Source organism: Ahaetulla prasina, chromosome 1 (genome assembly GCF_028640845.1).
Source record: "Ahaetulla prasina isolate Xishuangbanna chromosome 1, ASM2864084v1, whole genome shotgun sequence".
Classification (NCBI taxonomy): domain Eukaryota; kingdom Metazoa; phylum Chordata; class Lepidosauria; order Squamata; family Colubridae; genus Ahaetulla; species Ahaetulla prasina.
This window is the reverse complement of record NC_080539.1, coordinates 117,049,348-117,068,086: the sequence shown is the minus strand read 5'-3', so window position 1 is coordinate 117,068,086 and position 18,739 is coordinate 117,049,348. Positions and strand designations below refer to the sequence as shown.

General features: G+C 33.2%; 1 protein-coding gene across 2 annotated transcripts in view; it reads right to left on the bottom strand.

Annotated features, from left to right (window-relative positions):
• Positions 1–18,739, bottom strand: part of REV3L (REV3 like, DNA directed polymerase zeta catalytic subunit) — an 88,517-nt gene that overhangs the window by 14,591 nt on the left and 55,187 nt on the right. For both annotated transcript variants that reach the window (XM_058173860.1, XM_058173867.1), the window contains exons 15-25: positions 18,222–18,310; positions 17,231–17,356; positions 16,749–16,947; positions 14,164–14,275; positions 8,747–8,862; positions 8,000–8,118; positions 5,937–6,055; positions 4,085–4,226; positions 2,810–3,054; positions 1,436–1,544; positions 321–527 (exon numbers count right to left, since the gene is read on the bottom strand). In XM_058173860.1, coding sequence (XP_058029843.1) covers positions 321–527; positions 1,436–1,544; positions 2,810–3,054; positions 4,085–4,226; positions 5,937–6,055; positions 8,000–8,118; positions 8,747–8,862; positions 14,164–14,275; positions 16,749–16,947; positions 17,231–17,356; positions 18,222–18,310 — 1,583 coding nt within the window. The remainder of the gene's footprint in view (positions 1–320; positions 528–1,435; positions 1,545–2,809; positions 3,055–4,084; positions 4,227–5,936; positions 6,056–7,999; positions 8,119–8,746; positions 8,863–14,163; positions 14,276–16,748; positions 16,948–17,230; positions 17,357–18,221; positions 18,311–18,739) is intronic.

Below are 18,739 nucleotides of genomic sequence, written 5' to 3'. Positions count from 1 at the left end.
AAATCAGCATTCCTGTACTACGGTTAGTAAACCAAGCCTTTTTTCTTTTAATGTGTTATGCTATATTTGTGTGCGCCTTTGATCCAGTTTTTGGCTCCTCATGACTGCCTGGATAAGGCCCTGTAGTTTGCTTGGCAGGGTTTTCTGGAGTTTTTGCCTCTTCCTAGGATCATTCTCTTTCTAGAGCTGAGAGTGATTGAGTCAAGGTCAATTTTTGGCTTCATGAAGAAGTAGATCTGATAGGTTTCCAGTACCTTAAGCACTATATCAAAATGAGTCTATATTATTAACAAGTTAATATTTTGTTTTCAATTACTTACTTCACTACATGGCATCCTTCCAGAAAAATTAGCAGCAGTATAACCAAAAGTGACATTTGCTATAAGTTTAAGGCCAAGCTGACGTGCGTCAAGCATTCGAGTGATAGTTTTGTCAAGTTTGTAAGCTTTCATTGATTGCTTCACCATTATTCTAGTCTTTAAAATTTCTTCCAGCATTCTTGGCAGTACACCCTTTCTTACAGAAGGCTGTTGCAAAACAAAAGCAATAATTGAAAGGTTGATAGTAAGAGCACTATTAATCCTCATGTAAATACTGTCTTTTTCTTAGTGATTTATTAAGGCAAACTGTCCCCAAATGTCTCTAATACTTTAATTGACACACTTCATGATTTCCCCTCAACTTTTCTATTTATTTATACATACACTGGAACACAGCTTGGCTCCATCCTCTTTCTTTAGGATATCTTAGGACCCCTTGTGAGTAGGGTAGCTATGGAAATGATGTGTTATTTTCATTTCTTTCTTTGGGGTAGGGATATGTTACTTGCAATTCTGCAGCAATATGGGTGAATAAGCTATTATCCGGTCAACTTGTCTTTTGAGAATATGATAGCCTCATATGACAGCCCTTAAGCAGTCCTTTCATTTCACTAAAGCTCTCCTCTGCCTGTTATTTTTTACTTTTCTTGGGGGAAGAAGATTAACTTGTGGTTAATAACAGAAAAGGGATCCAACAAAGTCAAAGCAGGAGAATTTTGTGTTATTTCTTTTTCAATTCTCTATCCAATTTCTGGTTAAAACTGAGTTTCTTACATCTATGAATCAGTAAGAATCAGAATCAGAGAGAACCTCTCCCTTGTTTTTCTTCCTAAGGGCTGACAAGGGATGAATCTCTTCTTTGGGTGTCACATCATTCTGAAGCCAAGCACACCTGGGTGTCCCCATAGATAATGCTGCTCATCACACTTTTGAATGCTGAAAGAAGGACTAATTTTTTAAGTTCAATACTATTTATCAATACCTATTTTCCCTAAAATTCTATAATTTATTTCCCATAACTATTAGAGCATGGAGCTGAATTTATTTACAATTAAAAACAAAATATAAACAAAAAGTCACTTTTATTACATTATTTGCTAAATAAAATAAAGTACCTTAACAAAAGCTATTCCACTGGGTGAGATTGTGATATCATGTCGAAGCTGGTATAGCAGATCAGGAGACACTCTCAGAGATGTGCATCCAAATTTAAATTCATCATTTCTAAAAAAATAAGGAAGAATGAATTGTTCTAAACAGTCCATCTTTTCAGTCCCTCTTATGATCCAGCTTTTCCTGCTTGCTCATTCACTCACTTCTTTGCCTACTATTTTCTCCTTATCTATCTTACAATTTTTTTTTGTCTAGTTTCAGTTAAGTATGAATACATTCTTGCCTCTCTTTTCAATTGAGCAAAAATACCAAACTTCTTACAACAGACTAAAACAACAATATTCTCAACAATAACACTATATAATAAAGCCAACGGATAAAATTTGTGCTATTAATTACAAGTTTAGGAAATAGGATGCTTTTAATCCATCAGCAACAGAGTTGTACTCATACATTTCTCTAGAGAAAAATGCCAGTTTCTATTCTGTTGCTGAAATCTCCTCACTTGTTTTACTTATTTATTTCAATAAATTTAATTACTAATCTTTTTTTAGATAAAAAATGCTTTGTAATCTTCATTATTCATGTAATATTGTAATTCATTGTTAGGAGTTAGGAAAGGTAACTTTTAAGCCTATTTATATGCATCATGTCATAAACTAGTACAATTAACAAAATATAATATATTTGAATCTGCACAGTCACCATGTTTTTTATTTCTTTTTGTGTAAGCAAATGCTCTCTCCAGATTGCCAATTATATCAATTAATTATATTGCATTTTAAAACTTGCATATATAAAGATTGTTACTGACTTATGATCACAATTGGGACTGGAATCTTGGTCCTTGATAGCAAAGCAGCCATTAATTGAGATGCCCATGTGATTGACCCAATCCCAGCACTGCCAGTTGTTAAGGAGACAGACCAAGAGAGCTGCCTGCTGAGAGGACATCTTAACCCCATATGGAGCCGAGATTTGCTCCCCACTCTGATCAGCAACCCTTTGAAAGCTGAGAGCTCTTAGCCAAGAGCTGAGATTCCCTCACAGCAGGCAGCCCTTTAACAGTGACTCACTGTGTGTGAGAAAGAGAGAGAGAGGGAGAGGGAGAAGACATTTTGTGACTGGTCTTAACTACTTTGCAGGCCAGAAAGCACTCTTTCTGAAGTCATTATAAATTTGAGCACTTGTTAAACAACTACTTGTTAAGCAAGGACTACCTGTATTATCTGTATATAGGCAAGACAGTTTTTTAAAAGAGAAATTCTAAGTATCCTAGAATTCTATAGCCACTTATATAATCTGAAAAAAAGTGCTAATACTTTATTCTATTAGTACTACAACCATGCACAGAGATTTAAATGATTAATACTTACTTCCCCAAGTTTTCAATATGTCCCAAGCATGTAGAAAAGCAGTAATTGTATGCTATCACTATGGATGGGTATAGAGACTGAAAATCTAGCACAAGGACAGTATTACTGTAGAAACGGGATTCTGGCTCCATTATTAAAGGAATGCACTGAGGAGCTCTCATTTGAGCTCGCTGTTGAACGCTGGGTGTCACAGCAATGTAATTCATTGGTTTGGCAATTCGTAGCATCATTGATTCCACACGATACTAAATAAAACAAAAACTCAGTAATTAGCAATCCTCCAACCTAGAAATGGAATACATGTTTATCAACATTATGATGAACAAAAGTCCAACAACTCAAGAGCAATTTATTCACGAATATTAATAATTAAAGCTATAATATGGAGATCCCAGCATCAATGGCTGGTATAAGACATTGATCAGGAAACAAAAGCTGCATCCCATGTTTATTTTTCAAAGGAATTACTATCTACTCAAGAACACAATTCTGAGACCAATGGCAACTTCCAGAGATAAGACAACAGAAAGTATAATGTACCCTAGAACTAATTCAGGAACCAAAAGTATTTGTGGATAGTTATTCCTCTTCTCAAAGAGGAAGGACAGACCTGAAACCAAAATAAATGTTGGCTAAAGCAATCTATACCTTGTCTGTAACATAAAGTAATTGTTTATGTTTACCATAATTCTCCACAAATTAAAAAGGATATGTTCATTTTTAAACAATTAAATCAAAGCAATTAAAGCAGGGATGAAATGTAATTTTTTTTACTACCAGTTCTGTGGGCGTGGCTTGATGGGGGAATGTGACTGGGTGGGCATGACCAACTTTTTTTTTTTTACTTTTAAAAGCATTTTTTCTACAACCTCTTTGGCCAAAGAGCCTGTAGAAAAAAATGCTTTGAAAGGGATCTGACGATCCCAGGTGAGTTGCTTGATTGCCAGAACCCTTTAAAAGCTTTTTTTTTTACAGCCTCTTCGGCCGAAGAGCTTGTAGAAAAAATGATTTGAAAGGGTTCTGACAATACCAGCTGAGCCGCGCAATCATCAGAGGCTTTTTTTTAAACTTTTAAAAGCATTTTTTCGGCCAAAGAAAAAATGCTTTTAAAAGTAAAAAAAACCTCTTATGATCGCGCGGTTCAGCTGGGCAAGCAGGGAGGAAGTGGGGGCAGGGATTTTTGCTACCGGTTCTCTGAACCACCCGCCGCCATCGTTATCGGATCGGGTGATCCGGTCCAAAGCGGGAGCATTTTACCCCTGAATTAAAGGTTACCTGCGATCCTCTTGTCAATACATGCAAGAACTGAATTCCAAACAGCCTCGCCATTTCACTTGTTCTGCCAATCAAGTCCACTTGTTCTAATAGTTGTATATTCCCACGAACACGACTGATATAATAATCTATGATTTTCCACCTTTAAAATAAAAGCATTAATATGTAAAACGTTCAAAAATAAATCACAAGAGTATTTTGAAAAAAATGCCAAGAATTTGCTAAGAATTTTAAAAATGAAAAACAATACAATATTACTCTTTGAAACAAAAGTGAACAAAACTGCTATATGATGGCTCTAATGGAACATGAACACTTACATATTTCAGATCTATTCATACTACTGGCTTTCTCTACAGCCACTATGGAAAAGATTCTTCATCCACCAAGGTGCAAATCTCATATTTAGCTGTGTCAGTCCTAAGGCAGGCAGCTATATCTTTCTCCAGGGCTAATGTGAATATAGAACTTAACTTCTTTTCTCTCTCATATATAATACTTAGATTGGGTTTGTGTGTGCCATACATCATGGCCCCTTTTGCCTGTACTCTACCCGCTATACTATGTGTTTGAAACTTGAGATGATGAATCTTGAGATGAAGAGGGAAAGTAACCCTTATTTGATGATTAGTGTTGCAGGGAAGATTGTAGCCGCAATTTCCTTGGTGCCCTTTGATTTGGATATACTGATATTAATATGGTAAAAACTTAGGCGGTTGGAAATCTGGTTTGTGGTTTCAATTATTTATAGAAATAAATTCATGTTACATTTTTAGGAGGTACTGTTAGACCTCAGAAAGGAGGTAGTTTATTGAGATCAGCTGGTGGTATCTAAGTGACCTAACATACCTCTCTGTGGAAAGTAAAAAAAAAAAGAGTTGTGAGGAACACGGGGATTACCAAATGCTGCCAGCTTTTTCTGTGGCAAGTTTCCATAAAGCTACAAAAGATGTACTGTGAATCTTTAGACATTAACAAACATCTTTGTTATTGATTACCACCTATTATCACCTATTACCTCAGAATACAAATTGTCTTGTGAAGCTTTGAGACAATGTGAAATAATTGCAAGTTAAATAGATTAAATAATTCTATTTGCTTACAATAGCATTGACCTGATAATTCAGATCATGTAATTTTCATGCATTTCAGCCGATTCCATGGGAATTGTATTTTAAATGTAAAAGTAGAGTGGTTTATCAAGTTTACTGTATTCTTAATTAGTTGTATAGCCAACGTAGTTTTAGATAGCACGACACATTTCTATTCAGCGAATAGACTTATAACAGAGTTATATAACAAAAAACTATGAAAACAAGCAGCAACAAGCCTCATACTTGCCACATTCTGAAATGGTTCACTTCTTCCTTTTTAAAAAATCTGAGACTTGTTATGAATTGAATCTAATAAATTCAAGTCATTTGTTAATATAGGACACTATTATTCCACCAGTCATGCAATGTCTTTCCTAAACAAGCCACAACTAAATACTGTTCAAGGTCCAGAATGACATTCCAAGCAGCAATTAATCTAGAATGCAGCTATAACCTTCTGTTCTCCTTTTCATACCTCCAACAGAAGAGAAAAAGTTCAGGGGGAGACTGCAAGCAATTTGATTAGAATAGAATAGAATAGAATAGAATTTTTTTATTGGCCAAGTGTGATTGGACACACAAGGAATTTGTCTTGGTGCATATGCTCTCAGTGTACATAAAAGAAAAGATACGTTCATCAAGGTACCTGTTGATTTACAACTTCAGATTGGAATTTACAATTATAATTTCTCTTTTTTAACATATATAATAACTGCATTCAGTACCAGGCAACTAAAATGCTCATTACAGACAATTACCGATAGATGTCTGCCTTGTTGTCAAACCAATCAGATAGAACACGAGAAGTGAAGAGTGGGAAACGCTGATGAAGTATATGAAAGCTCACATTTTCAAATGTATAGTTGGTCAAAGCCACCTAAAAAATAGAAAATTTGGATGATTATATTTTTCTATAGTTTATATCCAGAACATGGAATGGAATTACACAGAAATAGGTTGAAAACTGACACAACTTTTAATAGTTTCATTTTACAAAGAATTTGGTACAGAACAGGGCAAGGATTCAGATTTCAAACACTAAATAGTGACCAAAAATCACAGAACATATGCCAGGAAAACGTTGAAGGAAGACAAGAGCAAACCCTTTACACCACAGAGAGACACCTTAGGCTCTCATAGTGACCTTGAGTTTTGATAGGCTTTGCATCACCAAGATAATCAGAAATGCAGCTAAAAAATTTTCCCATCTCTATCAACCAATAACTAATATATTATTGCTGCATTCTAATGAGCATTGCAAGAAAAACTAGATGGGAGAAAAATCAGCAATAAATGTGCTTCAAGACAAATAGGTTCTATATTTATCTCTATCTCTGGTTATCTCCATCTTAGTTCACACAAAAGACTTGTCCTCCTATGAAACCAATCAGGGCTGCCATCAGCCTCGGATGCCTCAGTCATAGTCCACATTACAACAATTAAGACCACATTACAATTAAAGCCACATTACAACAATTAAAAAAAATATCCCTGATCCAGTATTTCTCACTAGCATAACTGCCCCTCCTCAAGAAGGAGGGACCATTTACTTTTCCTCAAAGAATATGGGAAAACTACTTTTTATGTGAATGATAATTACTTCCTAGTCATTACAAAGTGCAGGATATCAATTCTAAGCACAGGAAAAACAAATTAGCCTATAAAACTAATTACCACATGATTACAGAAACATAGTTGATTCTAAAAGTCGAAATATTTAGAAACTAATGGTTACCCGTAGGACACTGCTAGGGAATTCTGGGAGTTTATATTCAGTGGAAGAGAATACCTATAGTTCAGGATTGAATGGTTGAGAGTTCTTACTGCTGAGCTTGGATGCTTGCTTGAAGACATTTCGTTATCCAACTAGGTAACATCATCAATGCAAGTGAGTGCAGGGTTTCCTGCCTATTTATATGTAGTACTTGCTCTGCCACTTTGGTGGTGAAGTGGTTTTCTCATTGGTGATTCCTTGATTAGACTAGTTTTCTACATGATTGTGGGGCCCTTTGTGAGGTTGGTGAGCTTGGTGGTTTTCTTGCAGGCTGCATGATTGTTCCTGCTTACCATTAAGGGGGCTGCTAGAGGGATGTGCAGCCTTTTTGTTTCCTTCCTAGGTTTTTTATTGTCTATTTTGTGTAATGTGTCTCTGTGCATCTATTGATGACCAATTCATCCTCAACAACTTCTTTGAAGAAATCATTATACTCAAATTATACACGCACATCAGACACATGAGGTTAGAGAAGAATGGCTTACAATAGAAGAGAATGACATAGACTGACACTACACAGACAAGTTTAATTAATATATTTCAAGCGAAATAACACTAGGTTAGTAAGCAACTGGTCTTTAAACAGAATACTGCCAAAAGATTAACCAGGATATACTACTGAATTATCCAGCAATAGGTATCTAGTACTATTTTGCTCTTCCCAACCTTTGCTATTTCCTCCTTAATGCAATAACTCAAACCATGTAATTTCTCTCTGTGGTATTCTGAAGTCAGCAAAGGTACAGTCAAAGAAATTGTTCTCTATGTGCTTTGGATAGAAGTTTACAACAGTTGTTTGGCAAAAGAGTGAAAGAATATAATTACTAAGATATTTCAAGATTTTGTATTTCTTTTATTATTTAGAAGCAAGTAAGCTGCCTAGATAAAGAAAACTCCATAAGCATATTTCTATCATTTTGAAAACAAGATGAGTAATTTATTTCAGAATAATCCCTTTGGAAATGTTATTTTATAATAATTTGAATTTATATGCACCTAATAATCCTACTGCCCTTTTCCTAGTTTAATAATTTTGCCAGATGTTACCTCATGTCTCATAATTCTCCAGATATTTAATATAACTCTTCCAACAATGTTTATTTCACTCATTGTATCTGCTCCATATTCATCTAGATCTGAAGCAAATCTGTTCTCTTTCTTATCGTCTAAAATAAAAAATGAAAAAATAAATAAAATTAATGACAAATACTAAATGTGCAAGTATCAGAACAAATAATTCATGCTTAAATTTAAGTTTATTATAATGGTAATAAACCATCCTGGGAAGTTGTATGCTGTATAACAACTTAAGAATATAAACACAGTTCTCATTTTTTCCCCTTGCACTACTGAGCCAGGAGAAGAAAACAGAACACTTTAAGAAGCAGACCTGCAGGTCTGAATGTATGTCATAACAATGCATATATACCTTTGGCTTCACAGGTAATAAAAATCTGATTGCCTATCCCTCTGTGGCAATTATACTTCGAATCTGCCAAACATCAGGTTGCAAAATAAATATGGAGTAACAAGGTGACCTTAATTTACTCACATTAGATTCATATGCTGCTTATTTTGATAGCTGCGTCTATTTCTGTCCCTTACCAGAAATAAGGTTAGAAATACCAGTACAATATGGGTATAGCTATCTAATATCATAAATTTAGTATTTCAAATTTCTCTATTAAACTGATGAATTAACAGCTTGCTATAGGGGCAGAATGCACTCAGCTAATGGTCATTTCAAAAAATTAGACAGAAGTCTTATAACTAACACATGGTTCACAAACACACCTGGAACACGAGAGATCATCTGACATAAATCAACATCCAAAGCAGCAGCTCTCTGTAAGAGGTATCCCCAAGAATGCATTTGGACTTCATAGCCTAACAAAATATCTGGATCATACCTAAAAAGAGAAAGATATGTCTTCATATAACCAATTATTTAATTTAAATTTATTTATTAAAGCTGGAAATGTCACTAAATTAAATATAGTTATTTGGTGAAGTTTAATTCCCTATGAGGTACTGTGTGGAAAGGAGTACACAAATTTGAACTTAAGTACTGTGTACAGATAGTCCTCGACTTATGACCACAATTGAGACCAAAATTTCTGCTAAGTGAAACAATTGTTAAGTGAATTTTGCCCCATTTTACGACTTTGCTTGCCACAGTTGTTAAGTGAATCACTGCAGTTAAGTTAGTAACATAGTTAAGTGAATCTAGATCTCCCTTGAATCTGCTTGTTAGAATATTGCAAAAGGGGATCACATGACACCAGGACAGTGCAACCATCTGAGTCAGTTGTCTAGCGTCTGACTTTTGATTGTGACCCCATGGGGATACTGCAACAACTGTGTGAAAAACGGTCATAAGTCATTTTTTAAAGTGACATTATAACTTTGAATGGTCACTAAATGAACTGCTGTAAATTCAAGAACTACCTGTATTGTCATTATTTGTCAAATAATTTGACTGGGATTCGTGAAGATGACAAATTAATTTGGAACCTGGAGTTTTTGAATTCTAAAAAAATGCTCTGGCCTGACTAAAGACATCATGGAGCTGGAAAGCGCTGAATTTTTTTTTAAACAAAATGGATTGAATTTATAGTTAAAAGGAAAAAAGTACACAGCGTTATCACTGTATTCATTAATTTCATAGATTTCAATATATGAATGTATAACTCGGTCTAAAAAAATTTTCTGTTTTATTACTCTTGACAGCATGTTTCTTCAAAATTTATTATGACAGGTTCTAATTCAGAGAAATCAGTTTTATAAGATCAGAAATATTAAATGTCTGTTTATTTTAGGTTATGCTATAAAATATGTAAAATAATGTAATTTTTATGGCTACTAAACTTCATTTTAATGTGTTAGTATTCTACAAATTAGTTTCCACAGAAACTGAGTAATCAAAGGTAAAATTCACAGTTAGAAAAGTGAAGCTGATAGTTATTTGCAATGATATTTTTTTTTAAATTGTTCAGTAAATTGTTCAGTAAACATTTGACTTTCTTTACAATGATAGATCCCTATATCGCTTAAACTTATTTTGTACCTTTCCCCTAAAAAAAATGGTCAAGCAGCTTTGTGTTAGTATTTGAAACATGCCAATGTAGATTGTTAGCCATGTCAAACTAGATGTATATAACATTTTGGTTTCTAATTAATAAAAAGAAAGTCTGAAAGCTTTAATTCTAATAAATAATATATTCAGATGAATGCTGGTAAGATTCCTAAAGGTTTTAGTTCAAATAAAATGAAAATTTCTATCAATTCTGAGCATGCCTAGAAATCTGTAATGTTCCATTCAGATAGAAAAAATTGTTGATCCACATGATAGATGACTATTCTAATGCTAATTAATTACCGATTAAAAATAATCAAGAATCCATTTAAGAGAAACATTGGCTGAATATATATATACATATATCCAAAACTATTTTGCTTGTGAAGAAAATAATGAATATTTATATTCAAAATAATCTCATTCTTATCAAGACATTAATTCTGTAGTATATCAAAGCTTCTGCTGGGGGATTCATACATAAATGAATGCTTCTTCTTATAAAATATTTTCTCTTATGGGAAACTAGACTTAAAAAGATTGATTAGCTCAGTGGGATTACACTACGTGCACTATAAAGCAGTGTGTCAAGGATTTTTTTTAGTCCAACAACTTTTTGAAGGCTTTTTCCCACACAAAAATTAGGATAAGTGAATTTAGAGGGGCATTTTTGTAAAAAGGAATTAAAAAATATCCCTGGATGCTTGAAATTATTACAGTTTTTATAAAGTATTTTCTGCATATCTTTAGTTACATCTCTTTTGTGTGGGGGTCTCTTTGATAGATAGAAATAGAGACCTTAATGTAAGTGATACAATACAGCTCTCTGGTTCAGAAATCTATCTAGCTGATACACTGAAATAATAGGAGTACTTTGAATAAAAAGCAGTAATTGGGTGCGTATGCTCTGTAATCTCTTAAACATTACAGTTATTTAAATTCTAGTTTTGTAACCACGGAAAGAAAATGTGTGTGTGTGTGTGTAAGAATATAAAACAATATGAACTCTTTATTATCAGCTTTTCTTCAAAGTAGCCATAAAAATCAATGATGATGTCTTCCAGTTAAAAGGATGGCATCTATTACTGCCCTAAAGTTTATGATGGATATTACTAATTGTACATATAATATTTCTGTGCACAGTTCCAAATTCAAATCCAGTATTTTCAATTAAATAAAATTTATAGCATGCACTTTCTTCCAGAAGTTCAAGGTAGTCTACATAAATTATCTCTTACAATTTTTCCGACTGATTTCAAATCATCCCATAAGCTTTCATGGTTTAGAGTGGACTTGAATCTGGGATTCCTTGGTGCCAATCAACCGTTCGACTATTATACTAGACTGGTTCTCCAATTATGTTATAGCAAATCATGTAAAAGATTCCTAACTGACATGTTGGTGAGCCATAGTCTAAATGAGTAAATAGGGCTATATGTTTAAATAGATGGTTAAATAAAATAGTTTTACTTATTTGGTTTGCAAACTTTGCCAAAACTTCACTAATACACAGATCAAAAGAAGTTTATATGAAATCTAAATTATGGCATACAGATTTGTCCAACTTTAATACCTGAAAATCTTATCTGTATTAATGTGATGATGGATTCATTGAATTATTTCAACATCCTCATAAAACAAGCAAAGTACTCAATAAATTTAAATGGAATTTAAAATTAAGATATGTAACTTGTTTGATTATAACAATGCTACATGTTTATTGCTAGTGTTATTACACATTAAAAAGGTTACCACTGAAATAATAATAGTTACAGCTATTAGGTTTTTTAATTCCATTTTTACTTGGTACAGGATTCACAGAAACTGAGTTTACAAACTAAAAACCTTCATGGAGAAAGCCACTGCAGTTAAACTAAATAACTTTTCTGAGTGAAAATATATTAATATATTTCACCATCTATAACCAGGAAAGTTTCTTTGATAGGCATATGTGTGTGTGTGTGTGTGTGTCAGATTTGGTCCACAGAGACTTTTTTGCACTGGTCATTTCAGAAACCATTTGGTTATTTCTGTATATTTGTTTTGTATTCCTCAGTTACTACAGTAACCAAACAATAAAAACTGTAGTCAAATACACTGAATACATATTAAGAGATCAGCATTAATTTAGCTGCTCTGCTAAATTTTATTTTTCCATCACATGCAGTTCATAGCCATCAAAGATTATTACACTATATATTAGAATTATATGGTTGTAATGAAAGTTTGATCATTTCTTCTCCACTCTGCTGTTCTAGTAAAGCTATTAAATTTTCATTTCCACTAATCACAATTTAATGTGTTACCCAAATAAAAAATATCATATTTTAGCAATAATAGGAGGGAACAAGAAACTATAGGTTAAAATAGCTTGTTTCCAATATAACCAATATTAAAATGAACTATAGTTGTTAGGTTGAGCAACATAAGCCACGCTTAATAGGTCAGTCACTAAGTTGTTTCAAAGGCGAGACAACATACACATTCAAAAATTACCTAGCTTTCAAACTACAGATAGTTTAAACCATTCCCAAACCTTTATTTTATCTGCAGAACAATATAGAATGATCTTTATATGAAGCTGACTGGAACGAGGAAGTGAAAATTAACATATTCTAATTTGTGTCTTTGTCTCATTCAAGAGTTCTCTAATTTCTACTAAATCCAACAAAACTGAATTTGCCGTAACGATAATAAGTCATAATATTAGCAACAAAAACTATTTTGAACACTGTTTTGTCCAATACAATATTTAATAAAATTAATGTCATAGCCAAAAATAGTGGGTTTGGGGGAAAAATAATAAAAATTTCAAATATACTCAAATCCAGCAGGTCATTTATTTGAAATATAATTTCATACATTTCAACATAGAATTATTATCATTTTCCTAAATGAAACCGCATTTATTCGATTTTAGAGGGGGTGTAACTTTTATCCCTCAAACAGTAAGAATATTGTATCAAAACTATCTGAAAGTACACATCATAGTCCAGTCATTGGGCAGTCCTAGAAGCTGACATGCAGCATTTCAAGAAGTGTTTACCAAGTAACAACCCAGATGTTTGGTTTGCCTTTTCAATGATAGAGAAATCAGTGTGCTTTCTTCATTCAGTGAAGCCTTCAGCGGTCAAGTCTTCATTTGTTGATCTTCAGAGATAAAGAAAAATTGTAATGTTCTATTGTTTGGAATGATTTTTATTTATGCAGACAAGTGATATTTTTTCCTATACTTCCAAAATGGTGGAAGGTTTTAAAAAATTAAAAGAACAGAATTGGTTTGCTATTTCCAAGTTGTTTTGTAAGTCAGACGGAGCAGCGGATTCCCAAAAAAGAGAAAGATAAAATTAATTTCCTTACCTGTAATTTTGTCTTCTCTGAACAGGAATCCGCTGCTTCGTCAGGACCCACCCTTTGCTGGTTGCTTTCAGCAACTCTAGTATTCTGGTTTCCTGGATTTGGTCAATGCCATTCTCATCAGAAGTTTTCTAGTTGGAGAGAGAGAGAATTGCAAATGTACTCTGCCTAGTACACATTTTCCTTGAGAATGTATTCCAGCCAGAAGTTTCAAAGTTTAGCTTTCTGGATAACAATAAGACTTCAAAGCTTTGGCAGTTGATTTGAAGAAAGACACATCTGAACTTCTATAAGTGCATGATCAGAAGATGCTATAAGAGCATGTAAGGAACTTGAAAATGATACACCAAACTGAATCTGGAAAAGGAGAGATTTCCCTTTGGAGAAGACATACGTAAAAAAAATTCATGCCTACCTATTTATTTTTGTCTGTATCACAAGGAGCAATGAGTTTTGCTATGAAGTTGTCATAAAAATCACCCCTTCCTTGCCTACTGGTAGATTTTTTTAAAGTTGTATTGTAAGACAGTAAGAAGTTTTCTATATTTCACATGCATCTTAGGGATATTACAACTTCAGTACTATTGATGTGAATTGTGGTTTAGAGATCTGAATAAATATACCTTAAAAGATAAATATATTGTTATGAAGACCCAAAGCAAACTTTTATAAAAAATAAAACTGTTAAAATATAGGGACATAAGAAAGAGAAGGGAGACCAAAAGTTGAACAAAATTAATCAGGAATTTATAAACTGAAAATAAAAACAGAATACTACCTTTTAACAATATTCACTACCTCCTGGAAAAGTGCTCTCTCATCAGTAGCATATGTGACTTCCAATCCTGAGATACCAGATCTTGCAAGTAAAGGGGCATGTTCTCTATTACCTGAAAAGCAAATTGAAATGCATTTATTTCTTAAGAAAACTTTATCATTTCAGTTTTGACAGTGAGCAGTACTATTTCCTCCACTTGCTGCAGACAAAGCATGACCAAGTTCATGTCAATTTTTTTATTTGATTTTATCATATTGAAAAGCATATACGTTTTTGAATTTTTTTCAAAAAATTGAAAAATTACCACTGATTTTTCTAGGGTTCAAATGCTATAACTTTTCACAAACATGAATTATCATATGCACCATTTTATTAATCTATACTAGAAAAATGACTGTTGCATTATTTACTATAATGATACTAAAAATTTTCTTTAGATTTTAATTCCTGCTACCAATCTTCGTTATTCTACATTATGAATATGCCTGATTCAGAGGAAGAAAACCATGCTACATTAATCTCTATCAATATGCACCATTTAAATATTGCTGGTCTTACACATGACAAACAGGTAGAATATTAATCAATATAGCTCTCATTAACAAAACTGCCTTGGTATCCAAGCACTAAGCTCTCTATACAAAGAGCATCTTGCTTTCTCTTATACAAAAGATCATGGACTATCTTTTACCCAGGTATTCTTCATATAAGCAGGAAACAAACTGATGGGAATGATTTTGGATAGAAGTGGCTACTGAACATTTCAATGTAAAGATAGGGTAGACTCTCCTTGAGGACAGTGTAGGACTATGATAATCAACGGAGATTAGGAATGATCAGTGAGCATTATGAAACATGGCTTTTCAGGCAACTACTATGTAAGCTGAAGCCTGCCCATAGGACATATGGAAAAATATTCAATATTGTTAGACATTAATTGATAATCACATCAAAACAATTAAAAACACATTTATTACTTCTAGTTGTAAGTAAATTATTTTTAAATAGCCACACAACACATACATGGCCAAAATCGAGTTGAGGTTGAAACATTTTCATAAATGTTTCTATTTCAATTTCATCATGATTTTTGTTGTAATGGTCCAACATTAGTCAATGTGTTTTTAGAATTTAAAAAGTTTATGGTAGAATAATCACAAATTAGATTTTATTTTGTCAGCCGATAGTATCTTGAATAAATAAAAAATTCAGTATTAATAACTCTGCAACATTAAATACAACCTCTGTTTTTTAAAGAAAATGTACTAAATCTATTATGGTTGAATTCAGTCTATATGTTTTCTTTTCAGTTTCTGAAGGCAGCCTGTAGAAAGACATAATTTAGTAAAAACAATCTATTGCTTTAAAATTAAATATTTTAAAGAAAAATGCTATCAAAGGATGCTAAAGGTAAGAATAGGAATTACTTAATACCCAGAAATAAAAGTGGATGAAAGATATGTTTTATCATGTTACATTTATGTTATTCAGAACTTTAATGACAGCATAGCTACTGAATATAAATCTAAGAGTTTATTACTTTATTCTTGTAATTAAATTTAAATATTTTTTTCACTAGCCTAAACCAGTGGTACTCAACCTTTAACAGCTGGAGAGCCACTTCACCATTAACTGTTGCAGAGCATAACATCAAACGTGAATATTGCAATCTTTTCCTCATGGTGCTACCTAATTTTTGGTGGTGTTTGTCACCACGTACAATATTTACTGAAACATGTCATGGCATATCATTTTTCCCCATTGCTGTTATCCTTGTTTCTTATTGGTTGCTGGGAAAGAAAGGGAGGCTTCCCATTCTCTCCCGTGGCTGCTGGGCTGGAGTGATTTCTATTCTTACCTGGCAGGGGGATCCCAGCAGCTCCTTCGCTTTCCTCCTATGGGAGGAGGTACTTCAGTGACTCCCACACTGCCGGTCCTTTGGTCAGTGCTCCCCGCGCTGCCTGATAGAGTGGAGCGCCGATCAGATGCCTACACTGCGAGAGCCGCCTGTAGGGCCTCAAGAGCATCCAGCTCTAGAGCCACAGGTTGAGTATCACTGGTCTAAACAAAGCCAAAAAGGTACAATACAATAAGGGCCCTCTTTAGACCCTACAAAGATCAGAGAAAACCACACAACAACCCTTATGCAACATATAACATATTCCATGTTCTATCTTTACTCAAACCAATTAAGACAGATTACCAAAACTGAATTCCTTGAACAGTCCCAGGAAATTAAAAAGGACTAGTTCAGCACAAGAGTTTTGAGGCTTGCCATCTAGGATATGGTTTCCTCTTTATATATCTTCTGGACTTCTGCAGGAGCATGCTACAAGGTATTAAACACTGTTTAATATAACTTAGATAGGTGTTAAGCATTATAGCCCTTGCAAATGTTCATAAAAAGATATAAGGTGGAAACCATCTACTGTAAGTCCATGATTCTACAATGAGATGACATGAATTTAAAAACTAGCAAACATTGTTCAAAACCACATTTTTATTTATTATGTTTATTAATACCTAAATACAATAAATTCAAAATATTGGCAATAATTTTAAAGAAAACAAAATGAAATAAGGACCTTGGCTTGAGATAGTTCTTGCTCTGTCTTTATCGATCACTATAGCACCAGTGATTTCCATTTTCTCAATATCTGGCAATGGTGTGTCAGATGAGATGCAGTAGAACAAAGCACAGATAGGATCAAATTCAGGATCCGCCTCCAAATCTCTTCTTGTTCGAGCATGCAATTCTATACTTAGCAGTGTAAGATACTGTACCTACACAGAAAAATTTACATTATTATCTCTTTAAACAATTTTTAAAAAAACACTATAAGAAAAACCTTTATCAACAATCAAGCATGAGTTTAGCTGATTGTGAACTTTTTCAGGAATGTAATTTAAAATGTAATGTATAATGTAATTTAGTGGTAATGGATAAATTAGTATCTAGGAATATTCGCCAATCTTGATTTAAGTACTTTTATTTTGAAAACTTCAAAAATGATCTGAGAAACATATATTGGGTATGTAAAGCATTTTCAATTAAAAAATGAGTTACCTCATGTAAAGCCTTTGCTTCTTGAAGGTTCTGTACACTTATTTTAAAACCGTAAGAATTGTTCAAAGATGGTCCTTCAATCTGAGAAGTTTCTTTCTTTTGAGTATTTATAGTAGTGAACTGGTTCTGTTAATTAAAACAGCAAATTTCTATTAAGGCTAATTTTTTGATAATTTAAATAATTTAACTCTCACAATCTTATTCATATTCATTCAACTGGTGTGTATAAATATTCAGATCATATTCCAGGTAGAAAATCACTGCCATATTGTTATGATTTCTAATGCTTTTTTCACAATTCTGATGGGAGCCTCTTTCTGTTAACACAAGATTTATACCTGGTGTCTCTGAAATAACCACATGGATAGGGAAAGCTTGTACACTCCCTTCTTCAATATGTTGCACTCAATTATAGCTGATAACGAAAGACTGGGAATAGATGCATAGCTAATATTGACTGCATCAGTAATACTGTGGTTTTAGCATTTACAGCCACATGTTATAGCCACATAAATTGCAACCCATACCACACAAACTGTTTTCTAGGTTGTTGCTAATGCTTATTAAAATATCCTTCAATCAAAAAGATCAAACTCAATATGTCAAATGTGTTCTTCAAACATGGAACGTTTAAAGTACCCAAAAAGCATTAAATATTCTTCACCATCAATGTAATCTTTAAATGCATTTTCAATAGGAAAAAAAAACTTTTATGTATAACAGCTAGCAACAAGTTTTCGTATTGTCAGCAGAAATGAATCTAAAAGTGATTTCTGATATGGTGTATCACAGAGTCATTTTACAAATAATTCCTAAGCAATTTTCAGTTTCAAATATATTTATTTTACTCTACTAGGCTCATTTCAGACTGAAGGCTCATTTCAGAAAGAAGTTAATCTAGAATGAAATGAAGCAGGATGATCTTAAAACAAAATTTAAAAGACGAAAACTAAAAACTAAGTTAGTATAAAGTTTCATTCTTTCTCTTTACCTTAATTTGTGTTGTTAAAAGTACTTTACGAAGTGCATCAACATTTCTTCCTCGTCTGGAACTAAATTTTTGAACATCTCGTCCTACGGCTGAAAAAAGAATATTAATTTGTATTATAAAAATTTCTATGAATTTCAGTTACACAGCTCTAAGTAGCTTAAAATATAACGAGCATGCACACCAACAAAACAAGTAAACTGTAAGAACAAATTACATAAATACAACTCTGAATTAACTTCAGTTTGGGACAGAACTGTATAGTTTGTCAGGAATATTACAATGACGATCAAAGGTCCCTTCCAACTGTTATTCTGTATTCTGTACAATAGATTAAATTATGTACAAAAACTTTGAAGGTTTATTTTAATTAAAAAGTTGCAGAGCACATGCTTTGCATTCAGAAAGCTACTGTTTCAATCACTGGCAACGTCAAATAGTGAGTAAAAATAAAGAGTATTTTCCAGATAGAATACATATTGTACATGAAACAAGCAAATGTTAACCCCAATACTAAATCA